This window comes from Diadema antillarum, unplaced genomic scaffold (genome assembly GCF_040938485.1).
Source record: "Diadema antillarum isolate AM-2024a unplaced genomic scaffold, OU_Dant_1.0 seq00001105_RagTag, whole genome shotgun sequence".
NCBI classification, from domain to species: domain Eukaryota; kingdom Metazoa; phylum Echinodermata; class Echinoidea; order Diadematoida; family Diadematidae; genus Diadema; species Diadema antillarum.
The window spans coordinates 770971-792739 of NW_027271921.1; the positions used below are offsets into that span (position 1 = coordinate 770971).

The 21769-nt window shown below is 37.1% G+C and overlaps 1 protein-coding gene across 1 annotated transcript; it reads left to right on the forward strand.

Moving 5' to 3' along the window:
- Nucleotides 1-1563: 1563 nt before the first annotated feature.
- On the forward strand, nt 1564-11627 carry LOC139743761 (mannose-1-phosphate guanylyltransferase catalytic subunit beta-like). The gene is made up of 10 exons (XM_071654213.1): nt 1564-1652; nt 3682-3832; nt 4550-4630; nt 5032-5080; nt 5892-6034; nt 6793-6948; nt 7385-7463; nt 8058-8185; nt 8872-9054; nt 10770-11627. The coding sequence occupies exons 2-10, from the start codon at nt 3704-3706 to the stop codon at nt 10899-10901; spliced, it is 1080 nt and encodes a 359-aa protein (XP_071510314.1). The 5' UTR covers nt 1564-1652; nt 3682-3703; the 3' UTR covers nt 10902-11627.
- Nucleotides 11628-21769: the final 10142 nt, after the last annotated feature.

Sequence of the window (21769 nt, forward strand, 5' to 3'; positions counted from 1 at the left end):
TTTCCATCATTGTGATTATTTACTATTTTTGTTGCCATGACAAAGTGCATTGTTTCTTTTTTACGACATCATTCGTGTATAATTTATATTGTATTGAAAAAAAAACTCCTTTATCGGACGAGTGTAAGAGAAATGAAAAAAAAATTGTATCACTTTGGATTATGTCAACTTTTTCTTTTCTTTTCTTTGTGATGATGGAAATAAATAAACTATTGAACTATTGAAATAGCTGTCGGGCCACTACAGTTTTGTTTTTTATACAAATCTTGTGAGCGTGTAAGCTTACATTGTTTTTACGTGCCTTTATCATCCAGAAAAGGGGAGAATAACTTGTGGGCCACCGTAATTTTGTATGTGTGTGTATAATTGGTATTGTACGTGTTTTTCTCATCTGTGAAAGGGGAGAATGCCAACTGGCAGCTTAGCGCTTTATAACTGCATGGGCGTACATTCCAGCAAGCTGCCACGAACAGTGTTGCAAAAAACAAACAAACAAACAAACAAACAAACAAACAAATAAATAGTCTTGACGGTCAAACTACGTTTAATTCAAAAACTTTTTTTTTCTATCTTACCTCTGAAACTTACTATTAGTATCTAGGCCCTATTCAACAATAGAAGTTGGTATATACGCCGGGGTGGTCCACAAGCCAGTCTTCGAGCACGTTAAAGGGATGATATAGCATTGGTTGAGGTGAGGAGTCAGCTTTTAACTTTTTGCGAGATTGTTGAAATTTTAAACTTTTTGAAATGTTCTAGAGCATACAATTCTAAGAGGAATTCAAACTTTATTTGATGAAAATCAGTTTTTAAATAGCTGAGATATCCAAAAACAAAGTACATGTAATCATTCGAAAGCAAAGCGATCGTAATAAAAGATAAGAAAAGATGGGTCCCGCCTTTTACTGTGAGTATTACGATCATTCTGTTTGGGATATCTCCGTCAGCCATTTCAAAACCAATTTTCATCAATTAAACTTTGAATTCACTTTAGAATTATGTTTTTTTCATACTATTTTCATATGAGGATTCTTATCATCACAAAAAAAAAAAAAAAATTATCATCAAAAATGTTGGAAACCTGAAGCCCACATCTCAACCAAAACTCTAGTATCCCTTTAAAGGTGGGAGGGGCATCATACTGAGTGTTTTGCATACAAAACGATTAATACTACGTACACGTACAGTACATTGTCCTATTATTTTGAGAAGCGGCTGCCTTGAAAAAAGGACAAACACTTGGATGGTTTCCCCCACACTGAAGTCACATGTTTATCGATACGTATCTTCCATTCTAAATAGATAGGGAGACAAATACGGATATCATGAAATGACAGCTATACGCTTAGAATAAATAAGATATAACTAAAATGAATATGAGAGCTTCTGTTAACATTATGATTAAGTAGATATGTTCTCTTCATTTTCATGTTGAAACAAAATAATTGGCTTAGTTTTTTTGGCTGTTTTTGACAAACACAGAAATGTGGAATACCTTTATTTCATAATGGACTCATCCGATAGGAGCAGTAGCAGCGTGCAAAGTTTTGAAGCTGGTGGAAGAATCTGAGAAGAAGAAGCGGCGCCACGTCGTCAAGTCTCGGGAAAGCTTGCGTCACCTTGTCCTTGGCCGCTGGTCTTGCTCAGCTGAGGTGAGCGAATTTCATACTAGTAGACCTATTATATTGCTAGATATTAGCTCTTTTTACATACATAGGATCACTGAATGAACGAATGCCAGTTATTTCTGCGCGTCAGAAATCGTGCCTTGGGTAGCGTTGGAAAGGTGAATATTTTTCATCGTCGATCAATGTGTGGATAAGCTCAGTCCCACGTATTATTAATTGAGTTTGTGTAATGAAGATGCCGCGGAAGTTGCGGGTCTGTCATGTTTATAACGATAAATGCTGCTCTAAGTTTATATATGCTGACGCACTGTGCCTAGCATTAACAGAGCTACCAAGTCTCACTCATTCTGCGTGAGACTCAAGCATTTAGGGGCCATCTCACGATCTCACGCATGACACCCATTTTTCTCACGCATCGGGCGAAGTCTGCAACTTACTTACTTAGCGTGGGCCTATAATAATGAGCATAGCTGAAAAGATTAAAGTGATAGTTGCAATTGAAGGTATATTTCCCTTTTGTCTGTCAAAATAAGTAAAAAATAGTCGCTTATAAATGCACCTGATCGCACCATCAAGAGCTAATAATTTAAAAAGCTCCCTGTGACCGTGGGAGGCCACAAGCACAGGGGGGCAAACCCCTCCCACACCCTCGCTCGCGTGCACATTCGCATGCCGAGATGCCGAGTCATGAAAATCTCACTCATAATTTTTTTTTTTTTTGAACTTGGCATCCCTGCATTAACATTAAGGCAGAATCGTGAAACAGTGCGCGTGCACCCGTGCATTAGGGTTACTTAGGGTTTAGGGTTAGGTAGGGTCGTATTTATGGTTAAATTGGCCGTTAAATTAGTCGAGGGACATTAGGGAGTCCTTCCGAGAAGAAAGGGAGGACGAAAGATGCTATGCTGTGGAAATCGGCCCCACCGCTGTATCAATTTCGCGTAAACGCCGTTTGGTGGGGCCGCATTCACGAGTATACTGTGGAAGGAAGCCCCACCGCCGTGCTTACCTACCGATGAACGCCATACGGTGGGGCTGAATTCATGAGTATAAATAGGCGAGCCGCCGTAGTATTAGTACGGACACGCAGTTGTGGGGCCTATTTCATGAGTATGCCAACATTAACAACTAAATGAGTTGTTCTTATGACGCCTCATGATGACAATCACAGTCACCACTCCAACTCGCACTCGCATGCTCTAACCGGTAAATTTTAGTCACGACTGAGTCGATCAAGACAAGCTAGGTCGTGACTCGTGTATGTCGCCGCCGTGACACTAGAATTGAAGCATGTGAAGTAGAAATCTCGTGACAGTGTGGTTAGTGACAGCTAGCTGCAGGCAGAAGTGATCAAAGAACAATACAAAATCAGTTCTGCCATCATGATCTATAGGATATTCATAGATCATAATTCAGGTTATTAAGCCAATTACAGGTAGGCCCTACGGCTACATGGTCACAAGTTCCACATCCGATCTGGATCCTATTTGCATGACATGGACAAGAACTTGACTGTTCCCTCTGCTCTTCAATTTGACCTGACTTGATATATTTAACAAAACTTCATCCGTTGGATTATTACTGTTACTTCTCACATTACTTTTTGGGCATCATTGAAGAAGATAAATGGGCTTATTTCATACATCTCCTTCAATCTATCCCTCTCTTCAAAATTACTCTGTCATTTACAGCATTAGTAGTGAGCAAGGTACAATTCAAATGCTAGTGTTTACAGTCTGAGCTGAGTGCACTATGCTTGTGTGTGTGATTGTGGGAATGCCATAAAGACTCATTCATATTCAGTGATACAGTTAGATTTATAAGCATCATCAAAGGCATTTGGCTTTAAACCCGACTTTTCATGGTCATACTGCTAGACTCATTTCACTTGAACATTTTGGAGTGACTTAGCCAATGCAGTGAACTTCAACTACTACTATTAGGACTTGTAAATCAGCTCATGATTGCTAATGACACATACTTGGAGTAAACTTTTTTTACGCACTTGCTCAGTTTGAATAACTCTGTTTCCTATACTTTGCTTGCATTGCAGTCGTAATTGAAAATCTGTCATCATGAAGGCTCTCATCCTAGTAGGTGGATATGGAACACGGTTGCGACCTCTGACCTTGAGTAGACCCAAGCCACTTGTTGAATTTTGCAACAAACCCATGTTGTTGCATCAAGTAGAGGCATTGGCTGAGGTAAGTTATGCAAATTAGTAGTTAAAAGGGGAATGAATTTGAATGCAGTCACTAGTCTGGACTTCACAAATTTCCTTGAAAATTCAAATAGAATATTGGCTGGCCTGCTTTGGAGTCACTCGCTCTGTCTGGTTTCACTCAACAGTAAGCAAATATGCCAGTCAGATACACCTGAATACAGGCAGCAATCTTACATTACCACTCTTCCATGGGGCATTGGAAAGAATTGACCCCAAATCATCAACTTTTTAAAAAAATGTTTTTCATTTTTTTTTTTTTGCCTATGACATAGACATGTTGGGGTACATTGCAGTTTGAAGTAATTACAGTTCCCATAACACAAATGGAATATGTAAAAAGAAATTACAGTACTTGCTTCCCAAATGCTACCTTGGAAACATGTATTTGACTGCTTCCAAAGTCCGTGGTGAAAAGATATCCAGTTATGATAAAGTTATAAAAACTGGGCAAGATTTTCCTTCTTATTTGTAAGGCACATTCTATTTCCTAATTATAAGCAATTATTAGCAATGCATTTACCATTATGTAATCTTATCTAGATAATATGTGTTTGGATGAAAATGCCTATCAAAAGCACCCATAATCCTTAGATTGAAATTGTATTAGACAGTATTGTGATTTTCAGAATAGATTCATATAATACTTTGTGGTTTGTCATCTACTGTAGCACCTAATGTAAAATGTTACAATTTGCAGGTTGGTGTGAAGGAAGTGGTACTTGCAGTCAGTTACAGGGCGGAGATGCTGGAAAATGAACTCAAAGCACAAGAGCAAAGGGTGAGATTTGCTTTAAAGTGTTCATAGTGTTGATGTGCATGCATATTTGTTGTTGCGTGGGGTGCAATATACATGTACCTGCCTTCCTATCACATGGATCTACTTCACTTTTTGAGAGTTTCAGCTCTCCGATAAAGAATATATCCTCATTGTACTTATAGTGTCACATTACAATGCAATACATGAGATATGAGTATGTCTGCAAGCAGGAAAGCAATTTCAGGTGAAAGTTTTCAATCATTTTTAATTTTAAACATGTTGTTTTCAAAATTGGCAGAATGATGTTTAGCCTCTATGTATCATATTGCTTTGCCATTTGTACATGCAATGTTATCATTTTCTGACACCCAATCAGTGAAGACAATTGAAGTCCATTTGATCTCTTGTGTTTTGATTTGCAGCTTGGAATCAAAATCACAATGTCACATGAGAAGGAGCCACTGGGGACAGGTAAGATTGCTTGTGATTGTCATCTCTCTCCAGCAGTTTACTTACTGATGAATGCATTGACTAGAATTATACATTGCTTCATTTATTAAACACTTTTCTGTCCATTTTGACTGCTCTTTTTATCTAGTTGCCTAAAGTGATGCTCAGATAAGCATGAAGATTAGCTGTTCACATAAGACCTGGTGTGCACTAATAATTTTTGTATTTATTTATTTTTTAATTTTTTTTTTAATTTTTTTTTTCTTGCTAGAGAGTAGTGATGTGGTTGATTTTTTTCTTCTTGGAGAACAAAAGGAATGAGCGTATGTTGGAATCTAGTCAACAGCACATGAGAATGCTGTGGTGTAGTGGATAAGGCTCACGACCCTTACAAAGTGGTCATCTGTGGTTTCAATTCTGCGTATTGTGTACATCTTTGGACCGGGTGTTTGACCCCAGATGTCCCTCATGACTCAGGTGTAGAATTATGGTTATGTGGCTATGCAAAGATAAAAGAAGAACAACAAAATGAATGGCAGGGCTCAGACATAGTGGATAATTTAAATAGCATATATCACAGTGACTGTGACACAAGCATTTAGATTTTATTCTCATCTTTTTGTTTACTAATCTATTTATGTCCTTTATAAAAAAAAAGAAAACAGCAACACAAAAAAACACAATGTACAATAGTTAGGCTGTGTGGGTAGTACAGTGATTAGTAATCCCTACAACATGAGCTCTGTGGTGAGCACTGTGATGTGTCAAATTCGTGTCAGTGCTTGTATGCTCAATAGGTGTATTGGTGTAACTGCTATTGTTTTCCTCACAGCTGGACCCCTTGCTCTGGCGCGTGACATCCTACGAGAGGACAATGAACCATTCTTTGTTCTAAACAGCGACATTAGTTGTGAGTTTCCCTTCTCTCAGATGCTGGCTTACCATAGAGCACATGGCAAAGAGGGGACCATAGTGGTGAGTGTTTGCTAAGTAGGATATTTGTTGTATTATTAAAACTTCTCTTGCTTGTTTTACTGTCTACATGAATACAGGTGATAAACTTGTTGCTAAAATGTTAATATCCAAGGATATGTGCTATATTCTAATATGCATATACAGTCAACTCAATGTTAGTCAATGGCACATAGCTAGGCTGATAAAAATAAAAAGTCCTGATCTACATTCAAAGCCTTGCGTATTATTCTGTACACGCAGAAGTTGGACATCACCTAAGACAATACGTTTCCCTCAGTCCCATTAAGGTTGACTTCCGCAGAGTTAACTTTAACTGCTGGGGAAATGAACTTACTAAAAATTATTCCAGATACCCATAACTATGATTACACAGAAACCAGTGAAGGAATAAAAGAAGATAAAAGGAGCTCGGTGAGATGACAGCATTATTTCCAACAAATCAATGGTGAGATTTTAATTCAAAGTCTGACTTTTTCTCTGTAAAAGTGCATTTTCACTGTAAAGGTGCATACAGCTGAACAAAATGTCACTTTGGTAGCAATTTTGATAGATTTGTGGCATCAGTTTCAAGTAGAGAGCAAAGTCCTGCTTTAAACTTCTTTCTCCCACAAGCCTATTTGTCAATGTCATTCATCTTGGTCTACATGTGATGCATACAAGAGTTAATTATTTCAATCTTCTGACTCCTTTTGATATTACATGTTTCTGGAGTGGCAGCTTCTTAACTTGTCCTTTGCATTCTGCATTGTTTGCTGCAGGTCACGAAAGTCGAAGAACCGTCCAAGTATGGTGTTGTTGTGTACAACTCAACGGGGCAGATTGAGCGTTTTGTGGAGAAACCACCTGTCTTTGTGTCAAACAAAATCAATGCAGGCCTCTATATTTTCAATGCTGGTGTGTTGGATAGAATACAGGTAAGACAGGGTAACTTTCATACCAGGCAAGACTTATTTCCATTCATAGTATTTGCAAACCGTGTAAATGAAAGCACTATAACGTAACATATGCGCAGATTCAATAGTATTGATATTACCTATTAGTTTGCTATGTACATGTAATGGCAAAAGTATCATTAAAAAAAAATCGATATTTGTGAAAATCATTTGTATTTAGGATATTACTCCCTCATTTAAGTAGTATTTTTTAGTAGAAGTAGTGTTAGTATGAAGGGAGTATTAGCAGACTAGCATCAGTTACAGGCCAATGTTTTGATGTAAGAATGTAATGCAACAAGACAACCTTACTGACACAGGTCCACATAGAATTGAATATCTTAGTAAACCAGGTCATTTGATAGACCTACAAGAAAAAGTGAAATATTGCTTGTACTATATTTTTTCTATCTAATAGTTAAAACCAACCTCCATTGAGAAAGAAGTCTTCCCTCACATGGCAGAAGATGGGCAGTTGTATGCAATGGAACTACAAGGTGAGAAATACATGAAAAAAAAACACTTTGGTTGCAAAAATGTGGGGTGTTTTTTGTTTGTTTGGTTGGGTTTTTTTTTTTGGGGGGGGGGGTGGGGAGTTAAAGCACTTGTCAGTATTGCATTTATATTGATAAAAAGAAAGGGTGAATTTGAGATATTTCAAGGTCAACTGTCAAAGACTGCTTTTGTTCAGTTAATCACTTGAACTAGCTTTTAAAGACAACAGAAATAGATTATACTTACATTCTAATTACACAATAAATGTGATAGTTAATGTGTAGTACTAGTATTGCACATTGTTGCCTACACATAGATGACAATGATTTCTTTACATGATTTTAGCTTCATTTTTCTGGACATTACAATGCACACTTTTTTTTAAATTTATTATAATGCATGTAATGGGCACTTTTTTTTGTAGTTTAATGTGACCACCACAAGAATCTTTCATATGATTCTACTTGTTCTATGTAATTTCAAATATCTGCATATTTAATTTTATTTATTGTTCATGATTGCTCAAAATTGCAAACATTTCGCCATTTGCATTTCTTGTGGGTCTAATAAATCAGAATTATTTGTTTGATATCAAGGATTTTGGATGGACGTTGGTCAGCCTAAGGACTTCCTGATTGGCATGTGCCTCTACCTTACGTCCATCAAACAGAAACACCCAGAGAGGTTGTACACAGGACCAGGTGTTGTTGGAAATGTGCTTGTGGTGAGTTATGTGACAGTGCTTCCTGCCTCCATGAAATGTATTTATTTTGTTGCGGTAGCATGAACGTGTAATGCTTGATTTTTTTTTTAATGTCATGAAATAGTAGGTAATTTCTATCGGTCTTTAAAACACTTTAGAATGGATAAGTAAATTGTTTTTATTGTATGAAAAGATTTTTAAAAAATTATGCATTCTTTTGCAATTTTTACAAAAATAAAGTGATGGAATCCAGTTGGAAATCAGGTAATTCAAGTACCAGGTATAAAAATTCTAATCAGATGTTGATTGTACTTTATAGTGTCCCACATTCATGTAGAATGTGTGTTGATAGTGTCCATGACTCGTGTCTTAGTTGTCTCACTTTTTTTTTCGTATCTTTGGTTTCATTCCATCATTGTTATTTCAGGGTTTCTTTATGTTTCCTTGAAAAAAAAAAATTCTTTACATGCTGCCATACTTTTCTTTTGTTTTTCCCTCCTCTTGTCTCTGTTCCTGTATCTAGATCAGCCCTGTAACATTCCCTCATTTTCTATTCTCTGATATTTTTTTTTTCTAGGTCTCATATTTCCTGTATTTCTATGTCAATCTTCTTAGGCTCTCATCACGTTAAGGGATGGCATAAATGTCTTGATAACTCTGTATAACTCCACTGAGATTCGCTTCTCTCCTATTCTCTCTCTGTACAGGACCCCAGCGCTAAAATTGGTGCCAACTGCAGGATAGGTCCCAACGTTGTGGTTGGGCCAGGTGTGACGATTCAGGATGGGGTGTGCATCAAGCGGAGCACCGTCCTGAGGGACACCGTCATCAAGTCACATGCTTGGATCCAGTCCTCCATCCTGGGATGGAAGTGCTGTATAGGACAGTGGGTGAGTCATGGAACACTTTTTGCCGAGACACCAGCATGAGAATAGCGAGTTTCAGGCTTTCCTGGACTGGAAAAGATTCAGGAACCAACAGCAGTTAGTTGGGGTCATTTATATTTGGTGAAAAGCATTGGGCTGTTTTTATTGCCATTCACTTTCATTTCAGTTTATTTGTGGTATATGAAGAGCAGTCTTCTTTAGTCCCATGCACCTGTATTCATAGTAATAATTTTAGATGTACAGTGTACATAGTCTTCATTTTTTTTTAGTTATGTTTCATTTCAATTGTATGTCCACATGATTTCACCATAGAGAGCAATGAGCAGAGAGCAAAGTTGTGTGTAGAAGTTAATTTTCATTCTAAAACTACGCCTGTGTTGTCATAAACCAGCATTTCAGAGAAGACTCACTGAATGACGGATATGAAGGGGGGTGTCCGTCATTAGTAACACTTGCAAGAAAGGCAGGTTGTCTCATGTTTGATTTTGTAATTATGTAAATATGCAAGATGAAACAGTATGCCTGTCATTCAGCAGCTGTGCCTGATCAAGGTGTGTTCACTGTGCACCTGTTGTAATATACACCATGAAGCATTGCAAGTGGTCACCTCCTTAACTGATCTATTCGTGGTTCCCTCTGCTTTATTGCAAATAATCTGGAGCTATGATTACACTACCCACACCTTTTTTCACCATAACACTAATTATGTTGTATTTACATGGTGGTGTAAAGTGAACAAAATATGCCGTGTGTATGGGTATGTCTGTCTGTCTGGGGCCGTGCTAGTAGCATGACAAAACCTCCTACACTGTATAATGAACCTGCCAAAAGGTGCTTTTTTATACTGCAGTCACTTTGTGTGTGGAACTATTTGAGGAATGCTAGAGCTCCAGTTATTTTGGTCTTGTAATAACTTAGCAAAGATGAATTTTATGAGGAAAGAGGTTACAGTTGCCAATCCAGATACATGGTCTTCAATTATTCTTTTGTCTCCAAAATAATGGAAGAGTTGTGTGGTGATTACTGTATACGCTATATATTTTTAGCGAGTGTAATTTTTCGCGAATTAGGACTTCCCGACAATTTCGCAAGTGGTTAAATTTGCAATTGATGGGCGCAGTACTGAATGGAGAATTGTATGTGTGCACATTAATGAATGACGGGATCGCAGTCAATATTTTCTCGTCTCTAATTTCGTGAATAGCACCCAACTCGCAAAATTCACGAAAAATAAAAACTTTGCAAAATATTCGGTGTATACAGTATATTATTCCCTTTTTTGCATCTTTTTGGGGAAAAAAAGTAAAATTTTAACGTTCCGTGACTGTCATGATTTTTTTTTAACCAGTTTTGATAACACGTTAATCATTCTGTTCATCGTACTCTACTCGTTTCATTTAAGTCCATTTTAACATGACCTGAAATGGCACTCTAGTTGACTCAGAGAAGTGTGGAGAAGAATGTGTTTTAAATGGGGTGATGTCATTGTGTCAAAATCTGTCTGAGATACAACATGTATTTGACACTCTTTACACTCTCTCTCCCCTTTCTCTCTCTTTTCTGAACCCCTGTCTCCCTTTCCCCCTTCCCACCCTTTTCAAACTTGTGTTTGTTTCTTTTTCTTTCTTTTTCATCTCTTCCATCTGTCTATCTTCTCTTTCTGTTCTTCCACATCTCTTCCTGTCACTGTTCTCTCACATTCTTTGCTTTCTGCGTAGGTGCGTATGGAAAACGTGTCCGTGCTTGGAGAGGATGTGACAGTAAAGGACGAACTGTACATCAACGGAGGCCGCATTCTACCGCACAAGTCCATTAGCCAGTCGGTGTCCGATCCTCAGATCATCATGTGATGCGACATCTTCAAGCCCCGCCCTCCTTCCAGTATTCTCATATTAATCGTGCAAAAATATTCAGCGGTATCAAACATTACATCTATGAAACAAAAAACAACATTCTCACTGAAAATTTATACATGGCATGTCACCATCAATTTTGTACGTTCATTTCGTAGCATCATTTATATGTGATGTAATTAGCATCTATCAATCTTTTTCCATATTTCTTTTTTATAATGTGTGTAGTGCCTAAAGCATATTCTCTGGAGCAAAACATTGAATTGGCATTACAGTCGGATCGTGGTTATCCAGCCATCTCTTATCCGGATGTGTTCATGCAGTGAAGACGAAAGAAAGAAAGAAAGTGATTTAATAAAACTCAATTAAAACTCATACAAAACTCATACAATTTACCTCCTGGCAGAAACATATTCCAAATTTTACATTAATTGTTTCAATTTCCATTAAAAAAAAATGAATGTAATTTTAAGTAGGCTAGCAAAGATTACACCTTTGTTGCAGTGTATGCTACCTACCTTGCTACCACTGGGTTAGCAGCTACATGTAAACGTACATAATCATTGTTAATCTCATATCCGGCCGATTCGCGTTATCTGTATGGACGCTGGTCCTGATATGGCCGGATAACAGAGGGCAGACTGTACTTATATGAATGGAAGAGATGCATTTCATGTCAGTCGTTAGTGGTTGCCTTGATAACCAAAAACACAAAAACAAAAACAAAACAGATAGTTTAAAAAAAAGAATTACAAAGGGCCAATGCCCCAACTTGTTGTTAAAGTTACCACATGCAGCATTCCACAAAATCCAAGGCAACAGTCGAAATTACCAAAAATCTATGCATCTCATTTGATGAGTTGTGCCAGAATGGAATTATTTGGAATGCAAGGTTGACAACCTCCAGACCAGTGCCTTACAATGCATCAAAGAATAGTCTTCATGACTCCCTTGGTCTTGTGGGACCTGTTTATGCAGTCATTTTTACTGCCAAGAAAAAAAAAGCTTGAAACCTAGAGAGAAGACCAGATTGAAGCCAGATCAGTGCGAGGCATTTTATAAATGTCAATGTGCAACACATTCAAGCAACAAGAGTTATTTCCAAAGACTTGTCTCTACTGTGAGATAACCTCAGATCGATATTTTAAAAGTATCATTTTTAATTTTGTGCTACACCCACTGGGAATGATATGTAAAGTGTATGTGACAAGTATGCTGTCCTGACTCAATATATATGATGTCATTTACATATTTGTATATGTTTGTAGGTAATGAGTTGAATTCCATGTGAAAAACATGTGTGCCTGTACTATTATGCTGCCCTCACATGTCTGTGTATATGTTGAGAAAGAATCGGAAGAATTAAGAAAAGTTTGCACCGTAGCCAGTAGAGTCACAAGTCAATGTGAGCATATGCAGGAAGTTAGGAAGAGCAGAGTGGGCACAGGTCCTCAGTCATATGATTATCGAGCGTTAATTAGATCTGCAACTTTAACGCTAAGACGACGCTAATTAGGCAAAAAAAAAGTTTTCTGCACATGCGAAAGACAGTTGTTACTGTCTTACCAACCTCGGACACTGTGTCATCTTAGCATTCGCATTGCAGGTCTAAATCTCACTATTGATGGCTCAACGAAGAAGTTTGACTGGTTTTTATATAGAATTTACATCATCATTCTTAACTGTGTGACTTGCAGTAATGTTCACTTTTAAATATACACGTAGTTACTTTCAGACTCGCTGAAGGAAGGCTAAGCATGCAGTTACTTGATCATCAGAATGGGAAGACCAGGAGAAAAACAGAAAGATATCTTGTAATGATCTTTGAGCTTAGCTCCATTTTGTGAATGCTTGTTACCATAATTCACAAGGCCTGACGCATACACGTGTACGTGCAAAAGATGGTGAGGCCAGTGAATCAGAATCATGGTCTTCCAATAGAATCTCATGGTACAGTCATAATGCAATGTTCTTTGTGACCAAAACATGTGGGAAACATGCTACTGATCAAAGTGTTGGCCATTTGATTGGATATGTGGTCGACAGTTATTGTATACAACAGTGCACTGCATCATTCAGCTAGTTGCTGATTCATGCCAACATGGTAGTGAGTTGAGACTCCGCTGATCAACAAACCATCAACTCTGAAGCAACACAAAGACTTTATATTGAGGTGTTCTTGTTAGTGGATATTTAGTGTGTGTGAAGGCGAGAACAATAGAGGTACAGGAGTTGTGATTGTTTGAAAACATTTAGACTCCAGATAATGATACATTTAGACTTCAGATGATGATCCATTAGGTTAACATGTTTCAACATTCCATTAACAGTCAGAGCTGCATTGGAATATGAAAGGTATTGGTTGTATCATGAGGTCACTAAGAGATACCCTAACCTTACTATAGTGTAAGCTAAAAGAAATTGATTCAGTTTTGACCACTGAACCAAACCCAGCTGGAAGTTAAAGCTAAATTTGACATGTCTTTCTCTTTTGATTATCTGAAAATAGCAAACTTGACTTAGTCGTTGTTATTTTGTTTGTAAACACATCCATCCTACAAGTTATGCAACATGGACAAATGTTGGTCATGAGAGCATAGTCATAACAGAAATTCACTCTTCAATCAGTGCCTAATTCTGTCTTCTTCTTTTTTTGTGTGATTCTCTGGTAAGCACCTTCCATTGTCCTTAGTGTCATGTGACAGATAATGGCCAATCAGGAAGGAAGAGGCCATATGACACATGTTTGCATGTATCAGAAACAGGGTAGTTTGTCATCCTTGATCAGATGCTGTTCACATCCATACTGCTTGTCTTGGATTTAACATTTCACATCGTTTTGGTATGCACAGTTTACCATCATTGTTTGTTCAGGAAATTGATTATGGCAATGTTATTTCATTTCTTGGCAAGAAACAGACAAGAAAGCAACCACCACCCACCCCCCCCCCCCCCCAAAAAAAAAAAAAGTGTACTGTAATTGGTAAAGCTTAATTTACAATGATTAAAGCTTGGAGAAAATATCTATTTAAAAAAGACAAAAAGAAGCAAAACTGATCGAGTGGAAAAGGGACATTTACCTGTTCCATACCGATCTTTGTTAAAATGAAGTGTTCTTGTGTGTTATCTGAAGTATGTATTGTAGACAACAGTGATGATTGTATATTTCCAGTTGATATAATATGATTAAAGAGATTAAAATAATTGTGATGAATGTGTACATAGAAATATGCTTTACAAATTATGAAAACACTGTGAGAGTAATTCTTCATAATTGAAAATTTGGTGTCTTTCATTGCTGTGACTATGTAATGAAATAAGCACAATTGCTTTATTCTTACAGAAAAAAATAACAAATTTCTGCTTGACCAAAAGTTACAAATTGTCTCTCATTGATGCAATATGACAATGATGTCATTTTATGTCTGATAAATTATGTGGGGAAAAAAGATAACATCATTCCAACATCTGATAATGTGCAGTTTCTGATATGTTGGGCTCATCAAAGATTTTTCATTTTGATAAATTAGTTCTTTTATTCAGAAGCTTCTGGTCAGTCCCGATTGTCCAATTGTTTTTGGCACAAGTTTTGGTCAAAGAAAAAAAAAAATGTTTCACTGAAATAAACCCAAGCATTAACTAAAATGTAAAATCTGTTGAATAGAACAGCTTTCATATTGTCGAGTCATGTAAACTTCTTATAGTGAAATTATCCTTGAATTGCAGGCTGAATATTACTAATGCTATCTGAATTTGCTCAGCTTTATTACCATCAATATTGTTTCCATCTACCGAAATCAAGTCCTGTGAATTTGAATTTTGGCTTTTGCATACTATTCAGTGTTTGGTTCATATGGAAACGGCAAATTTTTGGGGGGGAGTATAAAACAGCGTGTGTTAAATGGGAATTGACAATGATGCGCCATATTTTTTTCCTCAGAATTGGATATTCAACATGACAATTTATGTGTCTTTGTTGATAATGGTAGCTTATATTTATGATAAAGACTTCTATATAATTTGATATTTATGAGAGTTGCATACAGTTTTTACCGATATGGAGAGAATTTAATCTAAATTAAATATTTCTTTGTAGCTATGCCTATCTTCTACATGTAGTAACATATTGTAGTAGAGTTATTACTGCAGAGTAAATGAAAATCTCAGCAAAATTCTTCCTTCTTGACCGATTCTCTTCCTTTTACGAGTCCAGACGTGTGGAACAAATGCCAAAAGTGCATTTATTTAACAATTGTAAATGTCATGTGTGTGCTTCAAATGTAGAATCTCGGCTTAATCAGACAAGAACTACATCATTTTCTATACATTGCAGAAGACTGTTAGTTTCAGTTTGAAAGTTAAGCGATGATTCATCCTAGACTGTGCACTATACATGCTTGATGTAATTAAATGACATGACAGATTTAGTTCATATCAAGAAATATTACACTATTTTTTCTTTTTACTTTTCATACATTAGTTTCTTTTGAAGAAATTTGTCAGCTATTGTAACAATAAAACAAGTGTCAGTGACTAATCAATGACAGATAAGAAATAGGTGTGTGTGTCTGTGTAGTTATTTCATCACATTGGTTATGAATAAGCCAGTTTGAGTTAGCTCATGTGTACAAATGACCTTTCTCTTTTCTCATTTGGTTAGGCACGTCACTCGTTTACAAAGCGACATCACGCATAGGCTTGCCCACTGAAACATATAATGGAATTCATCAATCAAGCTCAAACAAAGGATATACTTGCATAGACCAGGTGACCAGAATGGATAATGCTGGGGAAAGCATCCATTTCATTATTTTGCAGTGAATGTACATTGTATTAACAATCTTCTTTTTTTTATTATTATTGATATGGTTGAATACCACATATGCTGTCAGGTGGATGTGCTGGCAAGCATCATTCATAAGGATTATTTATTTGAATAATCAGTACATCACAGATGCTTATCTAAGTAAATTCAAAAACCAACATGCCCTGTTGGTACAAATGACCTCTTCTGTTCATGCACAAACTGGAACCCCTAACTGGCTTATTGTAAAATAACATCATAAAATATGTAACATTTATTTTAACAAGCTTCCCAACATGAGGGTACACTTATGTTCCCCTGGTTGTGGCATGTACATGTACATGTATATGTACTCCACTCATGCAGACTTGCACCTTTTTCTATCTTCGTTCTTTTATGATGAAAAGTACTTTTACAATAAATTCCCTTGAAATGTTGTTGACATATACAGTGTATTACGGTAAGAGGCAAGTCAAGTGCAAGTAAACTTTAAAAATGTTAAATTCTCTTTACATTTTCATATATTGCAGCACTGAAACTTCAAATTTAGAAGAAATATTGTTTTGTCAGATATTTCTTCCAACAAACTGTTATAACCTACTGAAATCCTAATATCTGATTGGCTGAAAGCAAATTTGTGCAACAAATTTGTCGGACAAAACGCTTCATGAAATACCCTGCCCCCCTCCAGAATGGCACTACATGTATTTTCCTCAAACTTTGCATGTGTTCTACTAATATTGCTGAATTTACTCAATCCACGAGCATTTGGGTATCATTCCCCTGTTCCGTTGCAAAACGAAATTTCAGCCCAGGTGAAGTAATTTTGAAACATGGTGTACGTCATCAGCATTCCTAGCCAACCGTGTATTCTCAATTCAGTGTGCACTAATGATATCAAATTTATTTGGGAAGGCCATATTTGGAAGAATCTTGTCTTGCTTGTAGAGACTAAATAGACAACTTTCGCATAGGAGGAAGAGTAACTTGGTGATGATACACAGTGCATTAATTATACATGTAGATCGACTTCTGGCTACGACAGATTTCTTTTCTGAGGCATTCAATATGAAATCTCTGTGGCAATACATGTACATGTTATGTGAAGCAATCTTCACACAGCATGTATTGCCACATGCGTTTGAGATATGAGATATTCCACTGTATCATTATCAAGTAACACTGACAATAAACCATATCCCATACAAGACCCCTACAGTATGAAAAGGATGCCCACTGCAAAATCAACTTTGAAGCCATTTTAATACATCCAACAAACACCCTGTACTATATTCATTGACAGAAAAATAGGAAAACATGACTTAGCATCACATCTTTCTGAAAAGTCATTTATTTATTATGTATGCGCAAACATATTTGGAAATGTCTACTGACAGATTTATACATTTGTACATGTGTATTTACATAGATTTGATACAATGTCACAGACAAAAAGAACAACACCATTCATACAATGCATTCATTTTGCATTATCATGAATGAGTGAAATCTCATGCTGATCAAATTATTAATCTTACTTGGAATTCCAAAAATGTCCCACCTGTGGATGGAATCCATTATTCAACTTCCATGACAGTTGTATATAGGCCTACTGCACATCTAGAACCTCAAGAAATTGGTTTTGATTTTGTTTTCCTTTTATGTGATGTGATCCAAATGTATGGGACAATGTTACGATGTCAGGTCAATTATGGTAGAGTACAAAGAACAAATTTGGAAATTGCCAACATAAAGTAAATGTACATCTACACATATGTGCATGTTATCTTTCCGACATAACATAGCTCCAGATTAGTGCAGTACATGACGTACTCCTCCAAGCGATGTAAGCTTATTGCCATATGTCACATTATATCACAGTAAATCTTACTCTTTGTGAGCTTTTAAACTCACTTTCAAACTGAATCAACAGTTGTGTACTACATGTATATTGCAATGATGGCAAAACCCAATTACTGGCATCCTTGCTAACAATCAGTAGCAGGAAAGGAAAACATGTTCCACAACAGCATTTTACACAATTAAACTGGCGACTGGTATGCCTCCGCCATGATGCATGATTCTCCTAATAGGTCTAAATAAGGAGTGGACAATGTGTGATTACATTTTCACAAAATTGGCAAAATGTTAAAATGACAAGTTTGTCACAAATGTGTTGAATGTTGACCTTCCTTGACCTAGGTTTAATTGGATGAATAGGAGAGCATGTATTTGGGATTTACGGACTTTCACTTGACTTTCACCCATTCATACGTTTATGCATTGAGTAATTTTCAAGGTATGGAGAAAAAGTGCAATTTCTGTATTGAATAGTAAATTGTTACCATTTTCATCTGGCCCTTGACCCTAAAATCAATAAGATAATCACTGTCAGGCAGAACATGCATAAATATGTAGTACATTTCAAGATAACTTGAGCCACTTCCAAGATATGGAGGAAAAACTTAGTTCAGCACTTTCACTTGATCTTTGACCTTTTGACCTTTGGGGCAAAAACAAAAGAAAAAAAAACTTTCCAGAGAATCTCTATTAGGTTATACATGCATACACCTAGTGTAAAAAAAAAATAATCCTACTGGCATTGCATAAACATGAGGGAAATAGTAAAATTTTGAAGTGTTGCCCTTGACCTTTGACCCCTGACCTTTGACCCCATGAACCCTAAATTCTCTAGATAATCACTGCCAGTCAGTATATGTATATATACTATGTTCCATGAAGATACAGTACCTTGAACAATTTCCAAGGTACAGGTGCTGTCCAAAGAAAAAAGGTGAAGTTTTAATATTTTTACTTGACCTTTTGACCTTTGACCTCATGACCCAAAATTTCACCAGAGAATCTTAATTGGGTAATTTATGTATACACTAAGTTTCAAGAAAATATCTTCAGGCATTGCATAGATATGATGGAAATAGTGAAATTTTATGTATTTGACCTTGACCTTTTGACCTTAGACCTTGAACATGTGCACCCCAAAGTTGATAGGCACAACTTCACCCCCTAATACACATACATGCCAAGTTTAATTAGGATACCTCAGAAGGTTTTGATAGTTACCCTGTCCACAAAATTCATTACGGACGGACGGACGGACAACCCGAAAACATCATGCCTCCGGCACCACTTCGTGGCGGAGGCATAAAAACTGAAGTCATGCACATATACACAACCACGTACATGTAGTTATCTACTTCTTGCTGCAACAGGTTTGGCATGAAACAGTCTAGACATTACACAACAACTGGTAAGCATATTCCATGGCACTGTATTGGAATGGGGGAGAAAAAAAAAGAGAAACTAGAGAAGCACTCTGAGAGCGCAGACCTCCGCCAAGCATGCAGCTCATTTTCACCACTGATCTTGTTCTTCCATAGAGATATCAGTGATTTCCACCCATACGTATAGCATTGTGTGCTGAAAGTCGCCCGATTTTCCAATATAGAATCCTTTGTTACGTCACAAACCCTCAGCTGCACGGCGCGCCTCGCCCTAGCAGAAACTAGAGCACGCACTTTAGTGCGCGCATGCAAACCTCAAATACGCGCTGCCTGAACTCCCAAGTTCATTGACCCTACCTGCCAAAATATCAAAAATCTTTCATAAATTCCTACAAACTTCTCGGATCACTACCAAAAGTTAATAGTTTTTTTACTTGTGCCATTCTCAACCATTCCTGCAAGTTTCATCCCAATCCGTTAACTACTTTTTGAGTTATTTTGCACAGGGACAAAGAAACAAAGAAACAAACAAATGAACAAACAAACAAACCAACGGTAACAAAAACATAACCTCCTCCCTTGGTAGAGGTAATGATAGATATGTACAGTGTACTATCCTATGTAATCTACAGATAGCAACAGAAATACTGTGAGCATCACAACGGTTCATCTTCCAGCAATGACCAATACAATGCAATCGTTCGACACAATACATGTAACTGTTTTCTAAATCACTTTGTAGCTTCTTGATGATTCCTCCTTAAATGAAACATAGCTACCCCTTAACTGCATGCAGAAGTACATTATGTATTACTTGAATGTCATATTTCCGACAGGAAAATCAATACACCATGCATCCTGTGTGAGTATAACTTCTGTGATCACCTGCAATTTCAGTTTCCCCACCCAATACACCAGACTCATGTTAAAACAACTCTTTGTGACGAGGATATGTGTTTCTTATATTGACATTTGTTATACCACAGGAGCAAAAGCAATGAAATACAAAGACATAGCACTATTCAGGACACATTGGACACTTCATATATCAATATCTGCGGGATGAAGAAATGCGTTTGTTGAACTGAAATTTGTTTATACAGTGAAACCCCGTTATAACGAGTTCGGTTATGACGAGGAACCGCTCATAACGAGGTGATCGCGTCAGTCCCGTTTTCCTTTGCATGTAAACCTATGGCAGAACGAATCGGTTATAACGAGTTCGGTTATAATGAGATTCCGGTTATAACGAGGACATTTTCGGTGCATCATGATAAAGAAAAACATAAGCAATTTGATCGGATACAACGAGGTTCCATTTCTTGACCTGCCGCTTTCAAACACGCCATGAACGAAAAATTGAAAAGCAAATTGACGTTATCCTCGTTTTACAGAGTCTGTGCTGAACGCAGAAACACACTGCACAAGTGCCCGTCCCGTCTCAATCTCTACATGTACATGTACTATCTGAAGCGGGAAGACTCGGAAACAAACATGTTTCAGTTCCGCCTTTATCCTTCTTTACCACCCATTATCAGTGACGAATAACCGAGTACCATTCCTTCCATGTTTCTTCTAGACCACATAACATAATCATAATCATTCCATTTTCTTTTTCGTAAGGTTCCATTTCTTGACTTGCCGCTTTCAAACAGGCGACAAACGAAACATTGAAAACCGAATTCACGCTATCCATGTCTCTTTCCCAGCCGTTTTGCAGAGTAGTTCATGTTTTCTTCTAAACCACGCGATAAGACACAGAAATACCTTCCGATGTTCCGAAGTTATTGAATAAAATCATTCGATTTTCTTTTTCGCGAGATACGCGCACGTGACATTAGGTCAGACCACACCACAATAAGAGAAAAAAAACATAACGCATTAAAAAACTTTTCATGTAGCGACAATCGTGGCCAAAATGGACAATAATATTGGAATGCGAGTGCAACTCATCTATATCCTTTCCATTTTTTGTTCCGACTTCCAGTTGTTTTGCTGGCTAGTAAATATGAGTGTATATATGATTAAAGCCGAAATAATTAATGAAATCATAGCGATCCCACCGGGTGACAGTAGCGTAAAAATAGTTGAATAACGCATGTTAACCTACTTAATTGAGCCAGTGTTTAGAAAAAGAAACAAACGCATTTCGAACAGTTTGAATAGAGCTGGGACTGTTCATTATCGTGTAACAAATGATGATATAAATTTATGAGTGTGTATGATTAAAGCCGAAAATGATTACTGAAATCATCGCGATCCCGCCGGGTGACAGTAGCGTAAAAATAGTTGAATAGCGCATGTTAATCTACTTAATTGAGTTGGTGTTCAGAAAAAGAAACAAACGCGATTTTAAGATTTTTCTTTCTTTCAGAATGGTCTATGAGGCACAGATCTGCGTAAATAGCATCACAACCGTCCAAATTCAACCCTGTCGCATATTTTTCAAGAATAGGTGTACAAAACGCGATGGGATTTTGGGAAGAAAATAAAGAATGCATTTTTTAATCCCTTCGGGCGCAACAATCATACATTGTATAGGATTACAGCTGAAATGATTCATGAAATCATCGCATTCCCGCTGGGCACCAACAGCGTAACACACCTCGCAAGTTACGATAAACAACGCATGTATGTTACTCTATTTGCGCTGATGTTTAGAAAAAAAACTTAACAAATGCATTTTATACAATCTGATTTCATTCATTGTCATTTTACACTGTACACTTCATTTCACAAATGAAAAAGACATTCTTTCAGAATGGTTCAATACAAGAGGAAGAGATAGGTGTAGAAAGAATCATGAATATGATCCTGCC